Below are 22,851 nucleotides of genomic sequence, written 5' to 3' on the forward strand. Positions count from 1 at the left end.
CAAATCAAAATGCAACGTTCACACACATCACAGTATATCTCATTTGTTGGATCTCTTTATCTAACACATTGTACTTTAGTAATAAACGTTCAAGTTTCATTACAAAATTATATTTTTGTTTTTAAATCAAGTTTTAAAGAAATCTAATAATTTTAAAGATTACTACTAATATATATTTTTAGTAGTAATGGGTAAAATAGATATTTCTCCCTCCCCTTTGATTATGCCATTGTTTCATAATATTAGGTGTATAAATTTAATGATTTTCTATTACGACATTTAGAAAAAAGTACCAGAAGGTTGTTCCAGTGCATTCCGGCCCGAATACACCACTGCTGCCATGCACTGTACTGGAACTATCTTAAAGCAAATTGAAATTGCAACCAATTGACATGGCCTCAATGGGAATATTTCACACTTTAATTTCTTTGAGGTTTTAGAGTGAGAGTTTAGTCGTTTTTCTTATTTTTTGAAGAAATGCTTCAGGTTTTATGATGTGTAATTTTCCATATGCATCTGAATTTGTTAATGAGCTCTTAATAAATTTTTAATGTGTTTAATAAAGTGGTGTCAACAATTTAACATCTTCACAATTAACAATTAAACGCCGAGTAAAAATACAGCACAGTACAAGACATATGAATTGTAATTTGTATACATATGTTTAGCAACAGGAACTAGTAGTTGTATAAGGCAATGGTCAGGCCACACTTTGAGTACTGTATACAAGTCTGGAGGCCTCATTTTAAGAAGAATGTAGAGCTGTTGGAACGAATACAGAGAAGGGCAACAAGATTAGTGAATGGAACAAAGGGGTGCTCTTATGAAGAAAGGCTAAAGTTTTGCAAATTACAGTGTCTGAAGACTAGGCACCAGCGAGGTGATCTGATAGAGGTGTATAAAGCCTTGAATGGTTTGAGCATGCTCAATGCTGATGGGATTCTTCCTCTCGCTCAGAATAATCACCTGAGAGGGCATAAATTCAAATTGAGGAAAGACAGATGTAGGATAGACGTGCAGAAATTTGCCTTTAGCCAGCGGGTGGTTGGTTGGTGGAACAGACTTCTATCCCTTGTCGTGGAAGTTGATAGCCTAAATAAGTTTAAGGCTCAGCTGGACAGGTATTTTGAACGAACAGAGGGGTGAAGTGGAAGTGGTTTTTTTTTTTTTTTTTTTTTTTGGCTGATGCTGCATAAGCTTGCTTTCTTGCATCAAATGCCTCTACTAATGCTAACAGATAAGTAATCCATGTAACCTAATTTATAACCTATACTGGGAAAATTGACCGCTTCTTGCGTATTTGTTTGTATGTCTCAACACAATGAAATTGACTACTGTTCACTATACAATATGTACATTTCTTTATTATAAGAACCTATAGCAACAGCTAAGAGATGGCTTTACTTTTTTGAGTTTTCTCTTTGATTTTGTTTTGGAGATACTGAACCTTCTTCATTATCGATAAGTCATCGCCAAATTCAGTGTATGGTACCTGAAATTAATTTAATAAACAAATAAATGTATGTTTATCTGCATAACCTGAAACAAATGTTTTGTATTTCTTAAAAATTAAAAATACAAACACTTAATTAAATGTGAACAAGATGGGTAAAATATATAGTTTTCTTCAGATGACAAATCTAAAATAGCATGCTGGAACTACCAACATGAGTTAATGCTGTTGTGAATGATTACCGTATATCCTGTTATTATTTATACATTAAAAAATTAAGTACTACATACAAGAAAAGACCCATATTTGCACTGCATATCGTAATATCAATTTTTTTTAAAATTCTCTATAAATGATTATTGATAATTCTGCTCTTATTTTACCAGGTTTTTTTAATTGGGTTTCCTCTATTTTTTTCATTTGTAATGATGGTTAAACATTTTTATTAGGAAAGGGACCATTTTCATTCTATTAATATTTAATAATTCATGAATCCATCTGGATTAGGTTCTTCTAAATGGAAAGTAAGTAACTTAGACAGTCTGTTTTTATAATTTTTTGCTAATAATTTGTGTGACAAGCTGTATACTAGATTGTTGAAGTAATAATACTTATAATACTTTATTCTGTCCAATAATTTTAATATTTTCTGATTAAAATTTATTAGGAGAATTGAACTGCTTCCTAATAATATATGATCAATTCTGGGAATAGGTTCTAATAACTCAAGTGATCCTTTGTGATAGTGATATCACAAAAACAGCTGCCACTGAAGAAGTGGTAAGAAAATACCACAAAATGTTTGATTCCATTATGTACTTACTTCCAAATCAATAAATATAATTAAACCAACATAGGTTTGAGTGCTTTATTAACTTTAAGCAGCACAGTTTGACTATGCACCATGCCATTTAAGGAATATTAGCATTAGAATTAGTAAAGGCACATGATACAAGAAAGCAAGCTTATATAACATCAGCAAAAAAAAAAAAAAAAAAAAACCCTTCTCATTTTACCCATGCACTCACTCCAAATGTCTGTCTAGTTCTGGCTTGAATTTATTTAAGCCATCAACTTCTACAACAGATGGAAGTTTGTTCCAGCAATTAATCACCTGCTGGCTAAAGGCAAACTTCCACACATCTATCTTACAACCGTTTTTCCTCAATTTGAATTTATGCCCTCTCAGGCGATTCTGAGCAAGATGAAGAATCCCATCTGCATTGAGCATGCTGAAACCATTCAAGGCTTTATACACCTCAATCAGATCACCTTGCAGGTCTTCAGAAACTGTAATTTGCAAAACTTAAGCCTTTCTTCGTAAGAGTAACCTTTGTTCCATTCACTGATCTTGTCGCCATTCTCTGTACTCCTTCCAACAGCTCTACATCCTTCTTAAAATGAGGCCTCCAGACTTGTATACAGTACTCAAGGTGTGGCCTGACCATTGCCTTATACAAGGGGATAATCACCTCCTTATCCCTACTAGAAAAATTCCTGTATATAAGGGTGGCCAAAGTTGATTGCAGCTTTAATTTTGGTCGATTACAACAAATTTTAAATATATATTAAAGAGTAGATTAGTCAAAATCTAAATATTATTATGCGCCCCACTGCATACGGTTATTACAAATCCGTTGAATCATGTGACTACTCTCTTGTCAATGCGCAGCCAAAATTTACCCAAAAGGATCATGAATTCCGATTTTTTGAGTTACCACTGTATCATCCACCAAAAAGTGTTAACCAGCAAAAGATTAAATACTAAAAGTGTTATGGACATAGCTTTCAAAATCATGAATTCCACAGAGGACAATCTAATCAAAGGAGACTTTTCAAATTGCAACTCGATGAAAATGAACCAGATCTGATATTATACACAGATGTGACGTGGTTGAGTCAAAGTAGGTTTTTACAGAGATTTCAAAATTTGCTGAATGAAAAATATTTGTTGATCAAAGGGGAGATGATTATCAGCAGCCACAAGATATGGAGTGGTTGTGTGATCTGGCTTTTTTGGCTGATTTTACCAGTAAATTAAGTGATCTGAATTTGGAATTACAAGGGAAAAAAATGTGGGTGACAGGATTAGTAGTATTTCTGCATATAAATATCAATTTTTGGCAATGGCTAAGGATCTCAAATAAAAAAAAAAATTCGATCATTTGGCAAATATGGGAGATCATTTGCAAAAATATTCTGTTTTTGGATTTAATAGTGAGACATATGTTTCTTAAATTGAGAAAGTTGTGGATGATTTTGAAACCAGATTCAGTGATTTTAAAAAAAAAATTAAAGACACTGTTCAATATATTTCTTATCCATTTAATGTCGACTCAGATACGAAACAAATTGCAAAAAAAATCACTGCAATTTTTCACATGGAGAAAATATTACTTGAAAATGAAATTATTACATGGCGAAATGATATCTTCCTAAAAGCCAGATCATCATTAAAAGTCTTTTGAAATATGTTTGCCAAGAAAAGAACCCAAATGTAAAAAAATGCAGTGAACTTTTAAATTCCTGTTTTGATTCCACATATCTATGTGAATCGGCCTGTTCTTATTTGAAACAAACAAAGACAAAGAATTGCTCTACTCTTATGGACATGCATACAGGAGATTCTTTACAGTTGGCCTTACACAGTGTATCCCCGATTTTGAAAGGTTGGCAGATGACACGAAGACACAAACTTCATATAAATTAAAAATTTAAATATGTATGAATTTAAAATAAGAATTCTCAATTGTATTTAATTTTAAAATTTATAAGCAACATTTTTCAATGTGTGTTGATTAACTTTTTTAACCATGTGCAATGAAATGCTTGAGATGATAGATCGTGGCACATTTTGAAGAAATAAAGTATCACAAATTAAGTTGGCCACCCCTTCTGTATATCATTAACAAGACATCGTCAGCTACTCTTTTAGACCATCTGCACTGCTCAGATAACTTCATATCTGCCTGCACAATTACCCCCAGGTCCTTTTCATTCTCTACCACTGTCAGTGTAGTACTACAGAGTTGATACATTACTCTGGGGTTACTGCTTCCCATATGTAGTACTTTACATTTGCCAATGTTAAACTTCAGTTGCCACCTCTCAGCCTATTTGCTCAACTTTTCTAGATCCTGTTGCAGCAGCATACTGTCATCAACAACTGTGCCGAGCTTCATATCGTCTGCAAACTTGGACATTAAGCTGGATACACCATCATCAATATCATTAATAAATACAGAAAACAAAAACAATGGACCAAACACTGAACACCCTGGGGGACTCCACTAATAATATTAGTCCACAAAGAGCAGTGTCCATTGATTACTGCTCTGTCTTTTCCCACTCAACCATCCCTTTATCCATAGCAGCAATTTGCTTCCAGTGCCACACTGCTCCAATTTGTGCAGCAGTCTTCCATGTGCAACAGTATAAACACCTTTCTAAGATCCAAATATATATCAAAATTATTCTTTGCATCCAGTTCCTTTGTGACCACATTATAGTATCCAATCAAATTGGTTAGACAAGACTTCCCCTTAATAAACCCATGCTGTGTCCGAGCTATAACCGAAGTCATGTCTAAATGATCCCGCAGTGCTTCTTTAACCAGTGCTTCCATTAATTTCCCAGGAACAGAAGTTAAACTAACAGGTCTGAAATTACTTTGTGTCACCCTTTGATCCTTCTTTGTGAATTGGGATCACATTTGTACATCTCAAGTTCACGGGTAGCTCCCTTGAGTCCAAGGAAGTGCTCATAATTATAGCTAAGGGTTTGCTTACTTCCTTTGCTGCCTCCTTTAATAATTGGCCAGATCCCATCCACCGCAGGTCTAGGTATCTAGGTCTAGTAATTTCTAATAATAATATACAGCGGATATAGATGGGTAACTAAACCTTGTTTATGTCTCAATCAATGTACATTGTCAATAATAATAATGATTTTTTTGCATGCTGTTGGTCTGTTTTCAGGATTCATTCCATACTGTGCTCTTAGATACATGCCATTAATTTAATATTTTGTGTGTATGCACATGTACATGTTTTCTGAGAATAGGTGCTGTAGAGTACAAGTCTGTATACGTTTATTGTGAGTGGGTTCCATAGAGTATTCATATATATGAGAATTTTGAAAAACATTTTAAGAAATGTCTGTTTATGTACAAACTGTCTATAAATAGTTAAACAGTTGCTGATACATCTTATCTGTTTTCAAATAATTCCAGACAGTTTATAATAGCTGTTACAAAATATTTTTGAAAATTAGACCTGTTAACACATCTAATCTGGACTTTCAGAAGTCAAAACTGAATTGGATGATACATAAATAGATGTAGAAGATATTGTCAAATCAAAAAAAAAAATAAGTGACATTTTTCTTGATTTTTCCAAGTTTTTTTTTTTTAAATTGTGATTTGATTTTTGACAATTTCATTCTAATGTTGGACAGCCAAGTCAAAATAAGAAGAAATTAATATTTAAATTATGTACAAACCATTAATTTCTACAAAACTTCAAAATTACACAAAGAAAAACTACCTGTAGCCCATGCACTTTCAGAAAACTCACTGCTGCAGGCCCTGGAATGTCCTAGTTTAGGGCTAAAGCCTCAGGACTAGGAAGCTAACTACGTAACCTGAGGCTTTAGTTCTAAACTATTCTGTAATCTATATTACTCCATACCATCAGGCATCTCTCATATTGTGGAGTTATACTTCGCAACTGAGTTGTCAACAACAGGATACCTGCCCACTCACCAATGAGGAGCCAATAAGCTCCGAAACAGTGCCATATGGGTGATGGTATTCACTGAGAATAAGTAACAGCCTTTTCCATTGGTGAAGCATTACTTATTCAAGGTAGTTCAATATCATAGCAACTCATTGTGAAGGTATTCACAATATGAGATATATTTAATGATGCCAATTCATAACTACTTAAGTAGTTGGCTGTGTACAGAAATGATGCAATTGCACTAACTTGTACATTAGTTAGCTCCCTACGTAACCTGAAGCTTTAGCCCTAAACTATTCTGTAGCAACAAATACTAAATGGAAAGCATTCAGGGAAATAGGCTTTATGCACCAAGAAATACTGAAAAAGGCTTAAATCTAAATGGAAGTCAGATGAACTAATGAGACATGTAGCAAAGAAGAAAAATGTATGGGATGCATATAAATTATTAAATGATATAGAAGACTAGTAGATATAAATTAGTTTGCAATCAAATCACAAAAGAGGGCAGGTAAGCCATGGCAGATTACGAGAAGTCTCTAACAAAGAATGCCAAGAAAAGCAGCACTTTTTTACTTATTAAAAACATTGATATGCTTGATGTCAATGGTATAACTATTGATAATCCTGCTCAGGTTGGATAGGTATTCTGCATCTACATTCATACAGAGAGAGGGATGACAGAAGTTTATCAAACTATAACAGGGAGCCGAATGATTTTGTGATAACTGAGAGGAAAGCAGAAGAGAAATTGTTGTAGTTAAACATAAGAAAGCCAACTGGGGTGAATGGCATCTATCCAATTATATTAAGGGAGGCAGCAAAGGAGATAAGCAAACTCTTAGCCATATTTATGAGAGCATCTTTAGATTCAGGGGAGGTCCTTGTGGACTGAAGATGTGCAAATGTATCCTCAATTCAGAAAGGGGGTATCAATGGTTGACATGAGTAATTGCAGACCTGTTATCTTAAATAATATATATATATATATATATATATATATATATATTTATATTTTATATATATTTATTTATAAGATAATGGCGTCACTGGGTTAAAAAAGTAATGTAGGATCATCTACGCAAGACCACAATTATATTTCAGGCACAGCATGTTTGCTAAGGAGAAATCTTGTCTGACAAATTTGATTAGATATGATGTGGGGACAGGAACTGAATGCAAAAAATTATTTTGATATCATATCCTTGGATTTCAGGTAAGCTTTTGATAGTGATGCAAATAAAAGACTGTACTAATTGGAGCAGTGTGGCTTTAAGGAAAATGTTTTCTTTTATAGATAAAGGAAAGGTTGAGTGGGAGAAGCCAGAGTCTATGAATATATAATTGATATTGATACATTATAAATGGATACTGCTCTTTTAATGTTACTTGTGGAATCCCACAGGGTTCAGTGCTGGGCCCATTGTTGTTTTCTTTATTTATTAATAATATTGATGAAGGTATATATCAGGCTTAATGGCAAAGGTTGGCTTAATGGTAAAGCATGGCAAAGGTTGCCATGATGGTTAATGACAGTAATGAAGGTATGCTGTTGCAACAAGCTCTACAAAAATTAGGCATATCGGCTGAGAAATGGAAGTTGAATTTTAATACTGATAAATGCAAGTACTACATATGGGTAGAAGTAATCTCAGAGTAATGTAACAATATGTGGTACTACACTAAGGATAGTGGAAAATGAAAAGGATCTGGGGTAATTGTGTAGCCTGATATGAAATTCTCTGAGCAGTTTAGACAGGCTGCAAGGACAGCTCAGAGTTTTGTAAATGATATACACAAATTTTACCAGCAAGGATAAGGAAGTCGGGCCACATCTTAAGTACTGTATGCAGGTCTGGAGGCTTCATTTTAGGAAGGATGTAAAGCTGCTAGAACAGCAGCTTCACATCTTTCCTAAAATGAAGAGAAGGATAATGAGATTGGTGAAGGGAACAAAGGAGTGGTCTCACCAAGAAAGGCTTCAGTTCTGCAATCTAAGCACCTGCAAGGTGATCTGATTGATCTGTCTCAGGGTTTAAATGGCTTGGGCAGAGTCAATACTGTGGAATTTTTCCCCCTTGTTCAGACTCCGCACATGAGGAAGCATAATTTGGGGAAAGTTGGTTGAAGAATACATGTGTGGAAGTTTACCTTCAACCAACAGGTGGTTGACTACTGGTACAAGCTACTATCAGTGGTTGTGGAAATGGACAGTTTGAATAAATTCAGGAGGAATTTCTAGACCAGCGTTTCTCAACCTTTTTCCCACGTGACCCAACATATTTGTTTGTAATTGTACAGTGACCCAAATGTTTATAAAATTAAATTTTTAAAAACCTGGTAGACTGGAATCACTGTATATTACACAAATAAATAAATTATGCATATTTGACAATAACTTGTACATGTGAAAAGTAACATTCAGTACATTTCTACTGAGAGCGGTTCAGACGAATTTCGATTTATAAAGAATACTTCAATTTCATTTTTTATTATTTAAATTCAACTATGGAAAAATGTAAGACTAATGATTTTAAATTATATTTATTAAAAACTCTTACATAAATAATGAACAAAATAATACAAGATAATATTTAGTGACTTTGTTGTTGTTTATCCTCAATTAATTTATTAATTCTTAGTTCAATAGAATTAGTTAATGCTATTCTCATTGTTGAAAATCCACTTTCAGCCAAATAAGTTGTTGCAAATGGAAGTAACAATTTTATTGCCTTTTCACTCAGAGTCCGATATTCTTCTTCAATGTGTAACCAAAATTTAGGTAAATTATTCTGGTTTTCTTTAAACTTTATTTCCAAACTCTTGTCCGTTAATAATTCAATTAAATTTTCTTCTTCTGATAGGATAAATTATTTGATTGACATTGTTGAAAAGGATTTATTACCCACATATTGCCCAAACGAATATCTCCTGTAGGTGGGAAATATTGAATGACCTTTTCTTTTAATTTTAATGAATGATTTTGTATAACTTGACATATATCCAAAATTTCCTTCTGAATTATCATATTGTCCTCAACCATTTGTAAGAATGATGGAAACATAACAAAACAATCCTTTTTAACTTTGTTTAACCAGAGGTCAAATTTTTTAACAAAAGCTTCTATTTTATTATAACAAATAAAAAGATTGGTCTGATTTCCTTGCATTGACAAATTTAAATCGTCCGTTAACGAAAATATGTCAGCTAGATAGGCAATTTTAGCAAGCCACAAATTATTTTTAAAATATTCACTTAATGTTGACTTCTGGTCATTTAAAAATATTTCAACGTCTACTCGAAGTTCGAATAATCATTTCAGAACTTTTCCTCTTGAAAGCCGTCTTATATGAGAATGTAATAATACCTGTTTATGGGCTGAACCCATTTCTTCACACATTATATTAAATACACGGCTGTTTACTGCACTCTTTCGAATTTGGTTAACTATTCGTACACACTGATTTAAATGTCATGTAAATCTTCACTCATATCTTTCGTAGCTAATTGTTCCTGATGAAGAAAACAGAATTGTTATTAAATCTAGATGATCAAATTTTCTTTATGCGTGACACTAAACCCTTATGCTTTCCTGTCATTGTCGCAGCCCCATCAAATCCCTATACAACTATTCCAAGAAATGTTTATTGTTTGGAAATACGAATTGATGTTTTTAAAAATTTCTTCTGACGGTGCTGAAGACTAATTTCAAAGAACATAGTAATTCTTCCTGTATATCTTTACATGTAAAATCAATATATCAAGTGTAAACCAATATTATTGCATCATTTGATATGTCTGTCGATTTGTCTAATTGAATTGCATAATACTGGGATTTTTGTATTTTTCCCACCAACTGTAATTCAAGGTCATCAGACAAATCGCTTATCCGTCGACTTAGTGTCATTTGACATGGGAATGCAATTTATTTTTGCTTCATATTCTTTGCCAAATAATTCACTACAAATGTCTTTCATGCAAAGCTTTAATTACATGTCTCCAATGGTATACACTTTCTTGCATTTAGCAATATGAAAGGCTGCCAAATAAGAACATTTCAAGAATTTTTTGTCCGTAGAAACAAATTTTGTCAAATTGGATCTAGTTGTTTTTAATTCGTGTTTTCTTAAAAAGAAATCTGTAGGTTTATCTTTATATTGGCTATGATTTGTTTCCAAATGTCTTAATAGTTTATTAATTTTGAATGAAGAGTTGGCCAATACATTTCCACAGATAACACATTGTGGTAAATCCATTCTATTTTCTTTTATGAAGGTGAAACCATGATTAATATATTTCTCTTGATAATTATAAATAAAACTCGTCTTGTTTTGCTTTTTTTGCTGCTGGTTCGCTTGAAGTACTAGACATTTCTGCATTTTTATTATCTGAATTAGTTTCTTGAGCATTTTTTTTTCTTTTATTCCAAAAAAATGAGATAATTTGACTTGTTTACTCATTATTAAACAAGGGATATAATCTAAGAAAAAAAAGACAAAACTTAAAAAGAATTTTAAATTGTTTCCTATTGAAAATTTACTAAAAATTTTCATTGTGATGAATTAATCACATACAACGAAATAAAAATATTAAATTAGGAGCTAAATGAAAATTTGAAAAACGAAAAACTATAAATTTAATATTACCGAATCTCAGTGAAATACAAAATATGCTAATATCATTGAACGCATATTGCAATGGACCATGGGCAGTAAAGTAAATAAACACATACATAAAAAATAATTCTTACCTTTGAACTGGTCGCGATCACATTTGTTTCACACTGAGACCATTTCACTTCAGCTTTAAACTTTTAGGTTAGAAAATTAATTTGTCTTTCCATAATAAGATTGAATAGCAACGGATGAAGTGAAAGGATGATGCTCTGGCATGATCTCATGTGCTGTGCGCTTCTCGCTTCAGCACAAGGTAGTAGCTATCAATTTGTGACCTATTAAAATTTAACGCGATCAGGGTTAAGAAACCCTGATCTAGACCATCTATTATGGAGGGGATGGATAGGTGAAATGGGATTTTTTTTTTTTTTTTTTGGCTGATGCTTTTAAACTTGTTTTCTTGCATCATTTGCCACTATTAATACTAATAACTAATGTATGATTTAATTAATACAGGTGATCCCCGCATAATGCTGATAATTCGTTCTGAAAAACACTGCTAAGTGAGCTCCGTATTCCCATAAGGTAACATACGTATTTGTGAGTTGTGGTTTGTGCCACAGGATATTTCCTAATCAATAATAAGCAGTAGTGAAAAGATGCACAAATGGCAGTCAAAATATTTAATATTCAAATATTTGTACATATAAAATATTCTGCATTACACACTACACACGTATATAATTGTGTGGTAACTAACTACATTACGTATATCACCAAAATTAAACTTAAAATGGCAATTAAAATCATAAAAATGTGTCAATTTTTGGTTGTACTTTGGCCCTCTTCCTGCTAAACTACAAGGGGTTTTAATTTAAAATCCCAAACAATGTTACCGCCCAACAATAAAGTCAACCGATCCTTCGCCACTTTGAAACCTGGCCTGTTTTTTTTTTCTTCTTTCGATATGAAACTTCTTTTAGGCATTCGTTTCCAAAAAAGTCCTGCTTCATCTAAGTTAAAAACTTGTTGAGAAGTATAACACATAACACCCCTCTTCAATAATTTTAACAAGTTCTTTTTTGAAAGTTTTGGCTCCTTCTTGATCTGCACTTGCGGCTCCTCCCTGGATTTTAAATCTATCGAACCAGCCCTTTCTAGCTTTAAATGGTTCCACTTTTTTTTTTTTTTTTTTTTTTTTAATAATAATGCAGTTACAATTCTGCATTGGATATTATTTTCAATAAAATTATTTAGATGTCTCTCCATTTCAATCCTAATAGCCAGCCTAGCCTTAGTTGCTTGCAGTGAAACAGCTGTTGTTGTTATTTGGTTTTTAGGAGCATTAGCAACTAAGGCCATATTGCTTCGGGGATATGCAGTGGTCATTTCCTGACCTTTCCACATCCTCCGTATTTCGTGGTCACGGGCTCAATCTCCGGTCTAATCAAGAAGCGTGTGCTACACACTGCTGCTCCTGCCCACCTGGCTACGGAGGCGCCAGTGAAACAGCTGTTTTTCCCGCTGTTAAAATTAATTAGTGCACACATCTACTTGTTGTTGACCAGAATCGAATGGCTTCAAAATGTCTAATTTAATTTTCAAATTCAGTCTTTTTCTTACATTTGTAGTCTTTGTACTGTATCTAGATGTTGTTGCTTTTTCATTTTGATACAATGTCCGAGTAAACTGTCCGTTAAGGACAATGTCTAAAACTGTACTGAGTGATGGACTCTGGATAAATGCATATAACGCAAATATTACAAGCAATATACTTGATAATTTTTTAAAATGTTGATCTTGAAACTACGTAACAAGTTACTGTACTGAAATTAAATTAGTGTGGGAGAAAATTTCACTGTGTGAGGGAAAATTTCTCAATTCGGCGTGAGAAACATTTTACTGCTGTTTTGCTATTCATTATCAAGCTATTGACTACATCAGATGAAACGTTTTTTTTGTTAAACATGCTAAAAATGCAATCTGTATGCTGGTAAAAGAGTGTTATAGTGAGTTGTGATAGCATTATAGTGAAATCAGCGTAAAGTGAACCGTGTTATAACAATGGCCTACTGTACTTAAAAAACATTTAATATGCAAATTGTGCATGAGTGTATGAACAAAAAAAAAAAAAAAAAAAAATCAATTAAAAAAAAAAAAAAAAATATATATATATATATACACACACATACCTCAACAACAGTATAACCTAATTTTCTTAAAATTTTTACTGCAAGTGCATTAGCTCCAATAACCTCTTGGGAATTTATGGTAATATCTTTAAAGCCCCAAACAAGTACTGCAATTCTATAAGAAATCATTCATAGAATATTTTATAAACATAACAAAAAAATACTATAATTTTGAATAAAAAATATTTGAAATATACAAAAACAATTATTTTCAAATTCTTTCAACATTAAGAGTAGAAATGCAGACACATATCCCACAACTTTGTCATAACTTCAGGTGATTCCTGAACTTATTATGAATAAAAATGTTTTCAGTTTCCCAAAGTGTGGTCTATAAGTCTGGTCCTTGTCCAGGGAAAAAATAACTGGTCCTTAGAAAATACACAAATAAGTATATGATTTTTTTTTTTATTGAACACCCATAAACTCAGCATGGAAAATCACAATGATTTAAGGATAAAACAGTCTTCTTCTGCTCCTGACAAAAAAGTTACTATATGATGTTCAACGTTATTCACGTCAGTCAGGCCATAAATTAAACTTCTTGAGGAGCCATGTTTTATATCAACACAGCGTTTCACAAACTTTTAAGTCCAATTTTCAAATCAACAATCATCCAATTCTCAAAAGTTATAGGATTACAGGTATTTAAATGCAGTATCTATGCATTTCTGTGTAGCAAGCATAGATGGTTATACAAGCATGTGCACTAGTAGCAAGTGAGTTATTAAAAAATCATGCATGCTACCCACAATTGTATATATGCTGCATTTAAATATCCACAGTTCATTAACCAATGAGCACATACCAGTTATGTTTTCTAATGAAGAATAGATGGGTATGAAATTTGTATACAGGTTTTGCACACAGTGTACATTTGGGTCAGGTGCCACCGGTGGTTTCCCACATCTGTGCCATAAGTACTCTTGTGAAGAAATACAGTACCACTGTAAAGTCAAAAAAGTGTTGTGTTGTACGTGTGTAGTGTTGTGTTTCAGTCTGTTGTGTTCTGGCTTTTGGCCACAGGGCTCCACATTGCCCAAATACACCACTGTGTCCAGGGTGAACATTATTCTCTGGCTGGTCTCCACCAGGGTCACCTGAGCTTCCTGGACACAGACCAAGTTATAAAAAAAAAAAGAAAAAGAGGGTAATGTGCAGGGGAACTACAGGGTGTATGCAAGAATAAAGGGGTTGAAAGTAAAAGTGAGGGGATGTAGATGGTCTTCTGCCCCCAGTTATCAGTGGAACATTAGTTCCACCATGTGAAAATGGCAAGGGGAATCCCAGGGAGGAATTCCCCTTGCCATGAAAAGGGGGCAAGGAAAAGACATTCAGCAAGGGTGCTGTGTGAGGTTGCCAATCAGTGTTGGAGTGGTTTTAGGCCACTGAATTTTACCCAGTTCTAGGACTGGGTTAGCAACATTCTACCCCCAGAAAGTACCTGGACTGGCAGTCACAAATTCCTACCCAGCCATGTGGCTGGGTTAGCAAGGTCATCCTATCCAGCATATGCAGGATTAGTGGCTCCTACCCTGGGAGATGCAGGATTGGCTTATTCACATGATAAATCCTACCCATATAGGTTAACATGATCCTACCATCATGGAGAGTTAGCTGGTCATTCGTGTTAGTGTTTCTGGCAGGGCAGATTAGAGTCAGGGGTAGGCTGAGAGTGGTCTAATAAGGGATGTCTACTGTTCAACAAGTCCAGAAAGTGAAGTCAGGTGCAGGAAATAGTGATATTTCCAGAGAGACAATGCAGGAAGAATAGTCTGTTCCAGTTTACAACAGGTGTAGGAAGTAGTAGAGGTCTAGGTTGGGGCAGCAATGTGTATGCCTGAGAAGGTCAGTGGAGGGATCCTATGAATTAGGAGGAAGTTTCCAGTGACCCAGGATGCGGGATTAGTAATCTCCATAGAAACAGATCCTGAGAAAATCATGAGAAGGCTTTGTAGTAGTTATCATTTAAGAAGAGGTGTTCCTGTCTGTGGAGGAATGCCTTGAATGGTGGTATATACGATGGATCTTAAGTCTTCACAGGAGGAACATTCATAGACGATATGGTCCTAATCCTCAATACCACTGCAGTGGCAGTGTGGATCTTCTGGGGTACCCAGGAAGAACAATTTACAGCTGATGGAGCCATGCCCCATTAGAAGAAAAGAGGTGTGAAGGCCAGGAGTAAACAGCAAGATACTTAGGAAAGACTTAATGTTAGGGATACACTTTTTCGTAATATGACCCTTGGTTGAGTCCATCCATCCAGTCTGCCAAGTCTAAAGCAGAAATGCAGCAAGGCACTTTTCCTCAAACTTGGGATCAACAGTGAGGTCTATAGTGAAGTCCATAGCAGTGGTAGGGAAGCCCTGGAGATACAAAAGTGAACACCACGATGAATAACCTCCAGGTCAAGGGGGAGGATGTCTGCAACAACCTGGAGGGCTGGGGTGCTCATCATACAGCAGGCATGGATAATTGTTAGAAGGATGCTTCTTTGGATGGTACACAGTTTTCTTAGGTTTTGATAGATGACAGTCCAGGTAAACCAGACCCCTGCAGTGTAAGTGATCACAGGAAAGATTATAACTTTATATAGAAGTGATGGGTTGTGCCAGTTGAAGCACAAGGGCAGTGTATTTTATTTTCTTACTTTTGTCTGTAGATATTGCAGGTGCAGTAAAAATGATAGTCTGGAATTGAGAGTAACACCCAGATGTTTGAGTTGGGTTCCAAACTTAATGGTAGGTCCATCAATCTTGATTTGTCGTGGCATTGATGGAGCAATCCTTTCAGAAGGATGGATTGTGTTTTAAAGGCTGCAGGAATAAGAAGGTTATGCTGGCTAATCCAATACTGGAGAATCCCGAGAGTTGTTAGCCGAAACCTCAAGAGAAGCTCTGGAGCCCTCAGCCATCCAAACCAAGGAGCTCATCAAAATACGATAGTCCATAGGAATGGGCCCAATACAGAGCCCTGACAGCCTCTATATATGGGGCATAAAAACCTTCAAGTAGAGAGATGATACCATGATTCTTATGTTGGAGAGGTAGCTTGGAATGCATTGATAGAAATTTAGCAGAAACTGAGCTTGTTAAAGCCAGATGAGGATGCTTGATTACCAGAGCCTGTCAAATGCTCCAGTGAAATCAACAGCTGCTATGACAAGGAAGTATTTTGTAGTAGCAGTGCTAGCTGCAGTGGTGAGATGTTGGAGGGCATCTTCAATACACTGATCATCATTTAACATATCAACGATGTTCAATGTGTATTATGCATTATATGTTTTCGAAATTTCTTAATTTCTATATTTCATATAATCCAAAATTCTATTATTTGTTATATAACCTCAAAATTGATTTTGCCATAGTGAATAGTGTATATTGATCATTACAGAAACAGAGAACCTCTTATCCTTTCAATTTGAATGGTTGACCTCAAAAAAAGTCACTCAAATTGTAGGTATACTGCGATAAGTTTCTGTATGTTATCCTTTGTGTAAATGTAACCAATTTCATCTATGTGTTCTCTATAGATTTATATAGATATGTCTTTTATAAAAATCTTCCTCATAATCTAATACATATATTTAACAAAATAATATGGTACATGTATATATTACATTATGAACATAACATATCCATTGCCAATGTAATGCCATTAGCCCAGAAATTCCATATATTAATGATTATGAATACATCATATAACTCATAATATATATATATATATATATACACACACACACACACACATATACATACATAACTATTATTAAATTTAAAATCAAAACTAAAGCCAGTAGCATGGCAAAACTGTTGAGCAAAAATAATAAATTAAACAATAATTAAATCGACAGGGAGAAGAAAAGGTAACAAGACTAAAAATTGTAGCAGAAACTCTCCAAATAATTTAGAAATCCAATTAAGAATCAAAAATCCATTTAATTTTAATGCCAATTATTTGAAATTTAACGACAACCCCCTTGTAAGGTGCCAGGTCCAAACTGCATGAAATATCACAAATAGAGACTAAACTAACTACAATAAAATAAAACCAAATTAACAAAAACAGACTAACCATTATGCCCCATATCTACAGAGGACAAGGCCAATAATGGTCAGAGAATCAATGCATTTCAATCGTTAGACAAATCGCTGCAATGGCAAACCGATCGAAGGATCAGTCTACCCTCTGATCCCTGGATCGAACCACCAATGCAGAGAATTTGAATAGCGGTGGTCCTTATGCAGCGAAAAATAAAATATAGAACAGACAGACTAGCACTCCAGAGTACAGCCACACCACTGACAACAATGTAAGTTGAAACAGATTATATAGACAAATAAATAAAGAACTATAGATGGGCAGTCTATTTTTTGTTAATTTGGTTTTTTATTTTATTGTAGTTGGTTTAGTCTCTATTTGTGAGATTTCATGCAATTTGGACCTGGCACCTTAAAGGGGATGCCATTAAATTTTAAGTAATTAGCATTAAAATTAAGGGGATTTTTATGATTCTTAATTGGATTTCTAAATTATTTGGAGAGGTTCTGCTACAATTTTTAGTCTTGTTACCTTTTCTTCTCCCTCCTTGTTGATTTAATTATTGTTTAATTTATTATTTTCGCTCAACACTTTTGCCATGCTACTGGCTTTAGTTTTGATTTTAAATTTAATATTAGTTATATTTCGGGCATCATGTAGAGGATTATGCATTTTGCTGCTTCCGATGATTGTTTAATTTCTTTATTTCTTTTATTACCATTTTCAATTCTTCTTTCAGTGTATTTTTTATCTAGTTCATTATTCAAATATATATATATATACACAGCAAGACACTGGATTTACCAGGATCGGATTAACTGGGACACTTTAAGACTTCAGAAAAAAAAAAAAAAAAAAATCAACCAGAAATCATAAAATTCAAGTAATAACCAGAATAGTTATGTTTTGCAAGTTGTAAATAAGCGACAAGAAGCGGCATTATAAGTTGTCATTAGGAGATTATTGTTCCTATTACCTTGCAACCCCTGCTGTCTTCACGCGAGTCATTAAAAAAAAGTGGGGGAACCACATGTTTAGTTTATTTTAGTGCGTCAATTGTCGTGTTCCATCACGTCGCAAAAGGACAAATTTTGTTTTGTTATTTGTCAGGAATGTTGGAATTTTTTTTATAGTAACTATCTATATATATATATATATATATATTTTTATTTATTTATTTATTTTTTTTTTGTTGTTTAGAAATTGCAAAAATGGGCAAATGCAAGAGAATTAAACAAAAACTTGAAATTATTCAAAAGTTTGAAAACAGAACCTATTAGATTTAAAATCGACATCATAAAAAATGAAGGGAAGCATCATATTGGACACACGAGTAGTACATGGTAAGTTTTTTTTTTTTTTTATCTATCGCCTTTACTTTTTACATAGGTTCCTGAATATTTTTCAAGTCCCTGACTTAGAGTTCGGACTTATGTTATGTTATTTATATATTTTTTTATGACTGAAGATTTCAGTGAAGTGGACACAATTTCACTATAATAACTTAAAAACCCACAGAATTCCAGCTATTGGTATTATCACAAATGCAATAAGAGTTTACTACCTGTTTATAATTAGATGCACTAACAAAAAAGCCCAGTAACCCCTAAAAGTGCAAATTGTTTTTATTGTTTTATAGCAGTGACCTCTAGAAATGTGTTTTGGTAAAATGTGAGCTTGTGTGGGGTGATAATAGTGAGTTTTCGCCTTAACCCTGTGAAGTTGGTTTTTTATTTTATTGTAGTTGGTTTAGTCTCTATTTGTGAGATTTCATGCAATTTGGACCTGGCACCTTAAAGGGGATGCCATTAAATTTTAAGTAATTAGCATTAAAATTAAGGGGATTTTTATGATTCTTAATTGGAAAAATCACCTGAGAAAATCACCTGAGAGGGCATAAATTCAAATTGAGGAAAGACAGATGTAGGATAGACGTGTGGAAATTTGCCTTTAGCCAGCGGGTGGTTGGTTGGTGGAACAGACTTCCATCCCTTGTGGTGGAGGTTGATAGCCTAAATAAGTTTAAGGCTCAGCTGGACAGGTATTTTGAACGAACAGAGGGGTGAAGTGGAAGTGGGTTTGTTTTTTTTTTTTTTTTTTGGCTGATGCTGCATAAGCTTGCTTTCTTGCATCAAATGCCTCTACTAATGCTAATGCTAAAAAGTTCTTTTCAGAAAATTTAATTTTGACTGTTATCATGGTGCCGACTAAGAGAATAAATGACAGCGGTACTATTAAATCTATCAATGAAAGGAAAGCGATCGAATTGGAACAGAAAATTAAAATAATAAGGATGAATGAAAATGGGCAAACATTAACAAGTATCGCGTGGAATTCAGATTTGTTAGTGCCATTGGTGAACACAATAAAGGAGAAAGACAGAATACGAGAAGCGGTCAGCACCAATGAAGTCAACTATAATAACCAAGGCTATGAAATACAAATCACTTTTTACAGTACAATAGCATGCATTTTTTCTTCCTTTTATGTTTTCTTTTCTTATGTGCCACTCCTGCTACTTCACCGCTGTCCCCAGATAAAGTTTTAAATTGAAATAATTAAAAAAATATAACTATTTTTCTTCATTCTTCTGAGGATATTATGTGGTTTTGTAATTTTGGCATATCAGGGATATAGTAACAATATATTTGGATCTTAGAAAGGCCTTTGATACTGTTGCACATGGAAGACTGTTGCACAAATTGGAGCAGTGTGGCACTGGAGGCAAATTGCTGATATGGATAAAGGGATGGTTGAGTGGGAGAAGACAGAGTGGTAATCAATGGACAATGCTCTTCGTGGACTAATGTTATTAATGGAGTCCCTCAGGGTTCAGTGTTGGGTCCATTGTTGTTTTCCGTATTTATAAATGATATTGATGATGGTATATCAGGCTTAATGTCCAAGTTTGCAGACGATACAAAGGTTGGCAGGGTTGTTAATGATACTAATGACAGTACACTGCTGCAACGGGATCTAGAAAAGTTGAGCAGATGGGTTGAGAGGTGGCAAATGAAGTTTAACATTGCCGAATGTAAAGTACTACATATGGGAAGCAGTAACCCCAGAGTAACGTATCAACTCTGTGGTACTACACTGACAGTGATAGTGAATGAAAAGGACCTGGGGGTAGTTGTGCAGGCAGATATGAAGTTTTCTGAGCAGTGCAGACAGTCTGCAAGAGTAGCTCATGGTGTCTTGTCAATGATATACAGGAATTTTTCTAGCAGGGATAAGGAGGTGATTATCCCCTTGTATAAGGCAATGGTCAGGCCACACCTTGAGTATTGTACATGGGCCAGGAAGCCTCATTTCAAGAAGGATGTAGAGCTGTTGGAATGAGTACAGAAAAGGGCAACAAGATTAGTGAATGGAACAAAGGGTTGCTCTTATGAAGAAAGGCTTAAGTTTTGCAAATTACAGCGTCTGGAAACTAGGCACCTGCGAGGTGATCTGATTGAAATGTATAAAGCCTGGAATGGTTTGAGCATGCTCAATGCAGATGGGATTCTTCCTCTTGCTCAGAATAATCACCTCAGAGGGCATAAATTCAAATTGAGGAAAGACAGTTGTATGATAAATGTGTGGAAGCTTGCCTTTAGCCAATGGGTGTTTGATTTGTGGAACAGACTTCCATCTGTTGTTGTGGAAGTTGATAGCTTAAATAAATTTAAGGCTGAACTAGACAAACATTCGGAATGACCGGATAGGTGAAAGGGGAAGGGGTTTTTTTTATTTTTTGCTGATGCTGTATAAGCTTGCTTTCTTGCATCATATGCCTCAACTAATGCTAATACGTAAACCCTTAAGAACAAGAACAAATTGCTTGCTCTGATGGTGGAAAAATGAAATTCTGTCTATACTTTCTTCTGCACCCTACTAGAAGCCTGCCATACTTCATGGTTAAAATGATACTGTAAATAATAGAGTGAAATAAAACTGTATTGCACAGAACACAACATAGTTCTATTTTACTCTGACTGGATTTTTAGAAAAACATTTACTGTTAAAAACTGTGTACTTGAAACAAAGAGTTTTTACACTAAAACATAATTAATATAAGTTAAAAACCTGGGAAAGATATGTAATAAAATTTAACTAAAAAGAGGCTGGATTTCCTCTTTCTCAACATTCAAAATCACTGGGAGGAAGGCTCTTACTGAGGTTTATACCCACCAGCAAAGCATGTTGGGAAACCATATGATCATAAATCAATGTTATAAATAGAAAAATAGAAAGGTGACAGCCAAGTTCACTCTGCAAGAGGATCGATAGCAGCATTCATGTGGTCAAGGATCACTGTTCCCTCACCTCCCAGGTGTTACAAATCATTTTGCAATAATAGGGCTATAAATATGGACGTGAATTCTAACATGCCCACTCCTATTAATGTTATACATGGTATTGTGGTTATGAAAAACCTTAAGCCAATGGTATTATTACTGATCTCTTACTGTAGCAATGATGTAAGCATTGTGAGGATCACTTTGTTCACCTTTCCAAATGAAGTGGACAACCGATGCTAAATCAGCATCATGAAAGGCACTAATTTGATTCCATAAAAGATATTTTAGCCCAAACATTGCAAATAAAAAACCTTTTAATTAGCATGAACTTTCAGATGAAGAATGGGGAAAATAAGAGGGGAAAGACTTTGGAATCACTGTTATACTGATTGTGATGTGACCCATATATCATTTTGTCTGGGTCTGTCAAAGACTATTGCAAAGATGTTGCAAAAAAATAAATTCACAGTAAGCCAATTTTTGCCAGAGGCTCCAGTGTACCCAGCATATGATGAGAAATGTAGTAGTCTATAAATTTCAACCCAGAATATGAGAGCCACATTGACAAGAAAAACAGATGGCTAAAAGATCTTTTGGGAACATGTAAATGCCGTTTGTAATGATAACTTGGAAGTTAGCAGTGGCTACGTAATTTGACAAGTACATAACCAAACTGACCTTCACAAAGGTCACTTCAGTAAGAAAACAATTGATCAGCATTGCTATCATTGGCTTAAAACTCTCCACATCCACAATAACAGGTATAAAATGAACAGAAGTTTGGGGTAGTATTAAATCTCACCTGACGCTTGCTATGTTGGAATAATTTACAATTTTGGGAGGAGTGCGAATCTTCACCTGTATGACTGATATTACTGATCTTTTTTGGAAGATACCACTGGCTTTATATTTCTGTTCATTTCATTTAATGGTTGCATGCTTTCCAACATGCATAGCTGGCTGGAATAAAGGTTCATACTTACTCCCAGTAATTCTACCTTTGAGAAAGAGAATTTTGCCACTGAAAGCTAACTGTGGCACATTGTTTTTTGTTAAATGTCATTATGTGCATTTCCTTGGTTTAACCCTATACATTTTACAATTATGTATAATTAATATTTATGTTTTAAGTATGCAGCTCTTAACAATAAATTTATATTTTTTATTTTCACTGGAATTTTTATCTCAAGCCCAATGGGTGAAATATTACTATCATATATTCTATACCCAAACTTAGTATTAGCAAAATGTCAGGAAGCAAGCTTACACACATTTGCCCATCTTTTTTAATTGCTTCATACATTTCAATTTATTCAAACTACCCACTGCTGCATAACTAAATGGAAGCTTATTCCAACAATCAAATTATTCTACAGCTGAAGGCAAATTCCCATGTTTCCTTTTGTGTTTCGTCTTATCAAGAGTAAAGATGCCATCAGCTTTTTAAAGTTTTGAACACTTTAATTAGGTCATCACACCGATGCATAGTTTTCCTGATTCTGAAATTTACACAACCTCTGT

General features: G+C 34.3%; 1 protein-coding gene across 1 annotated transcript in view; it reads right to left on the minus strand.

The window, feature by feature from the left end:
• Nucleotides 1-1,387: 1,387 nt before the first annotated feature.
• The window catches only part of LOC150080257 (FAST kinase domain-containing protein 4-like), a 95,349-nt gene continuing 73,885 nt past the window's right edge, over nt 1,388-22,851 (minus strand). Inside the window, exons 6-7 of the mRNA XM_090380668.1 lie at nt 13,001-13,115; nt 1,388-1,492 (exon numbers count right to left, since the gene is read on the minus strand). Of these exons, the coding sequence (XP_090236794.1) occupies nt 1,388-1,492; nt 13,001-13,115 (220 nt within the window). The remainder of the gene's footprint in view (nt 1,493-13,000; nt 13,116-22,851) is intronic.

This window comes from Mastigoproctus giganteus, chromosome 9 (assembly GCF_048544385.1).
Source record: "Mastigoproctus giganteus isolate SK-2022 chromosome 9, ASM4854438v1, whole genome shotgun sequence".
Taxonomy (NCBI): domain Eukaryota; kingdom Metazoa; phylum Arthropoda; class Arachnida; order Uropygi; family Thelyphonidae; genus Mastigoproctus; species Mastigoproctus giganteus.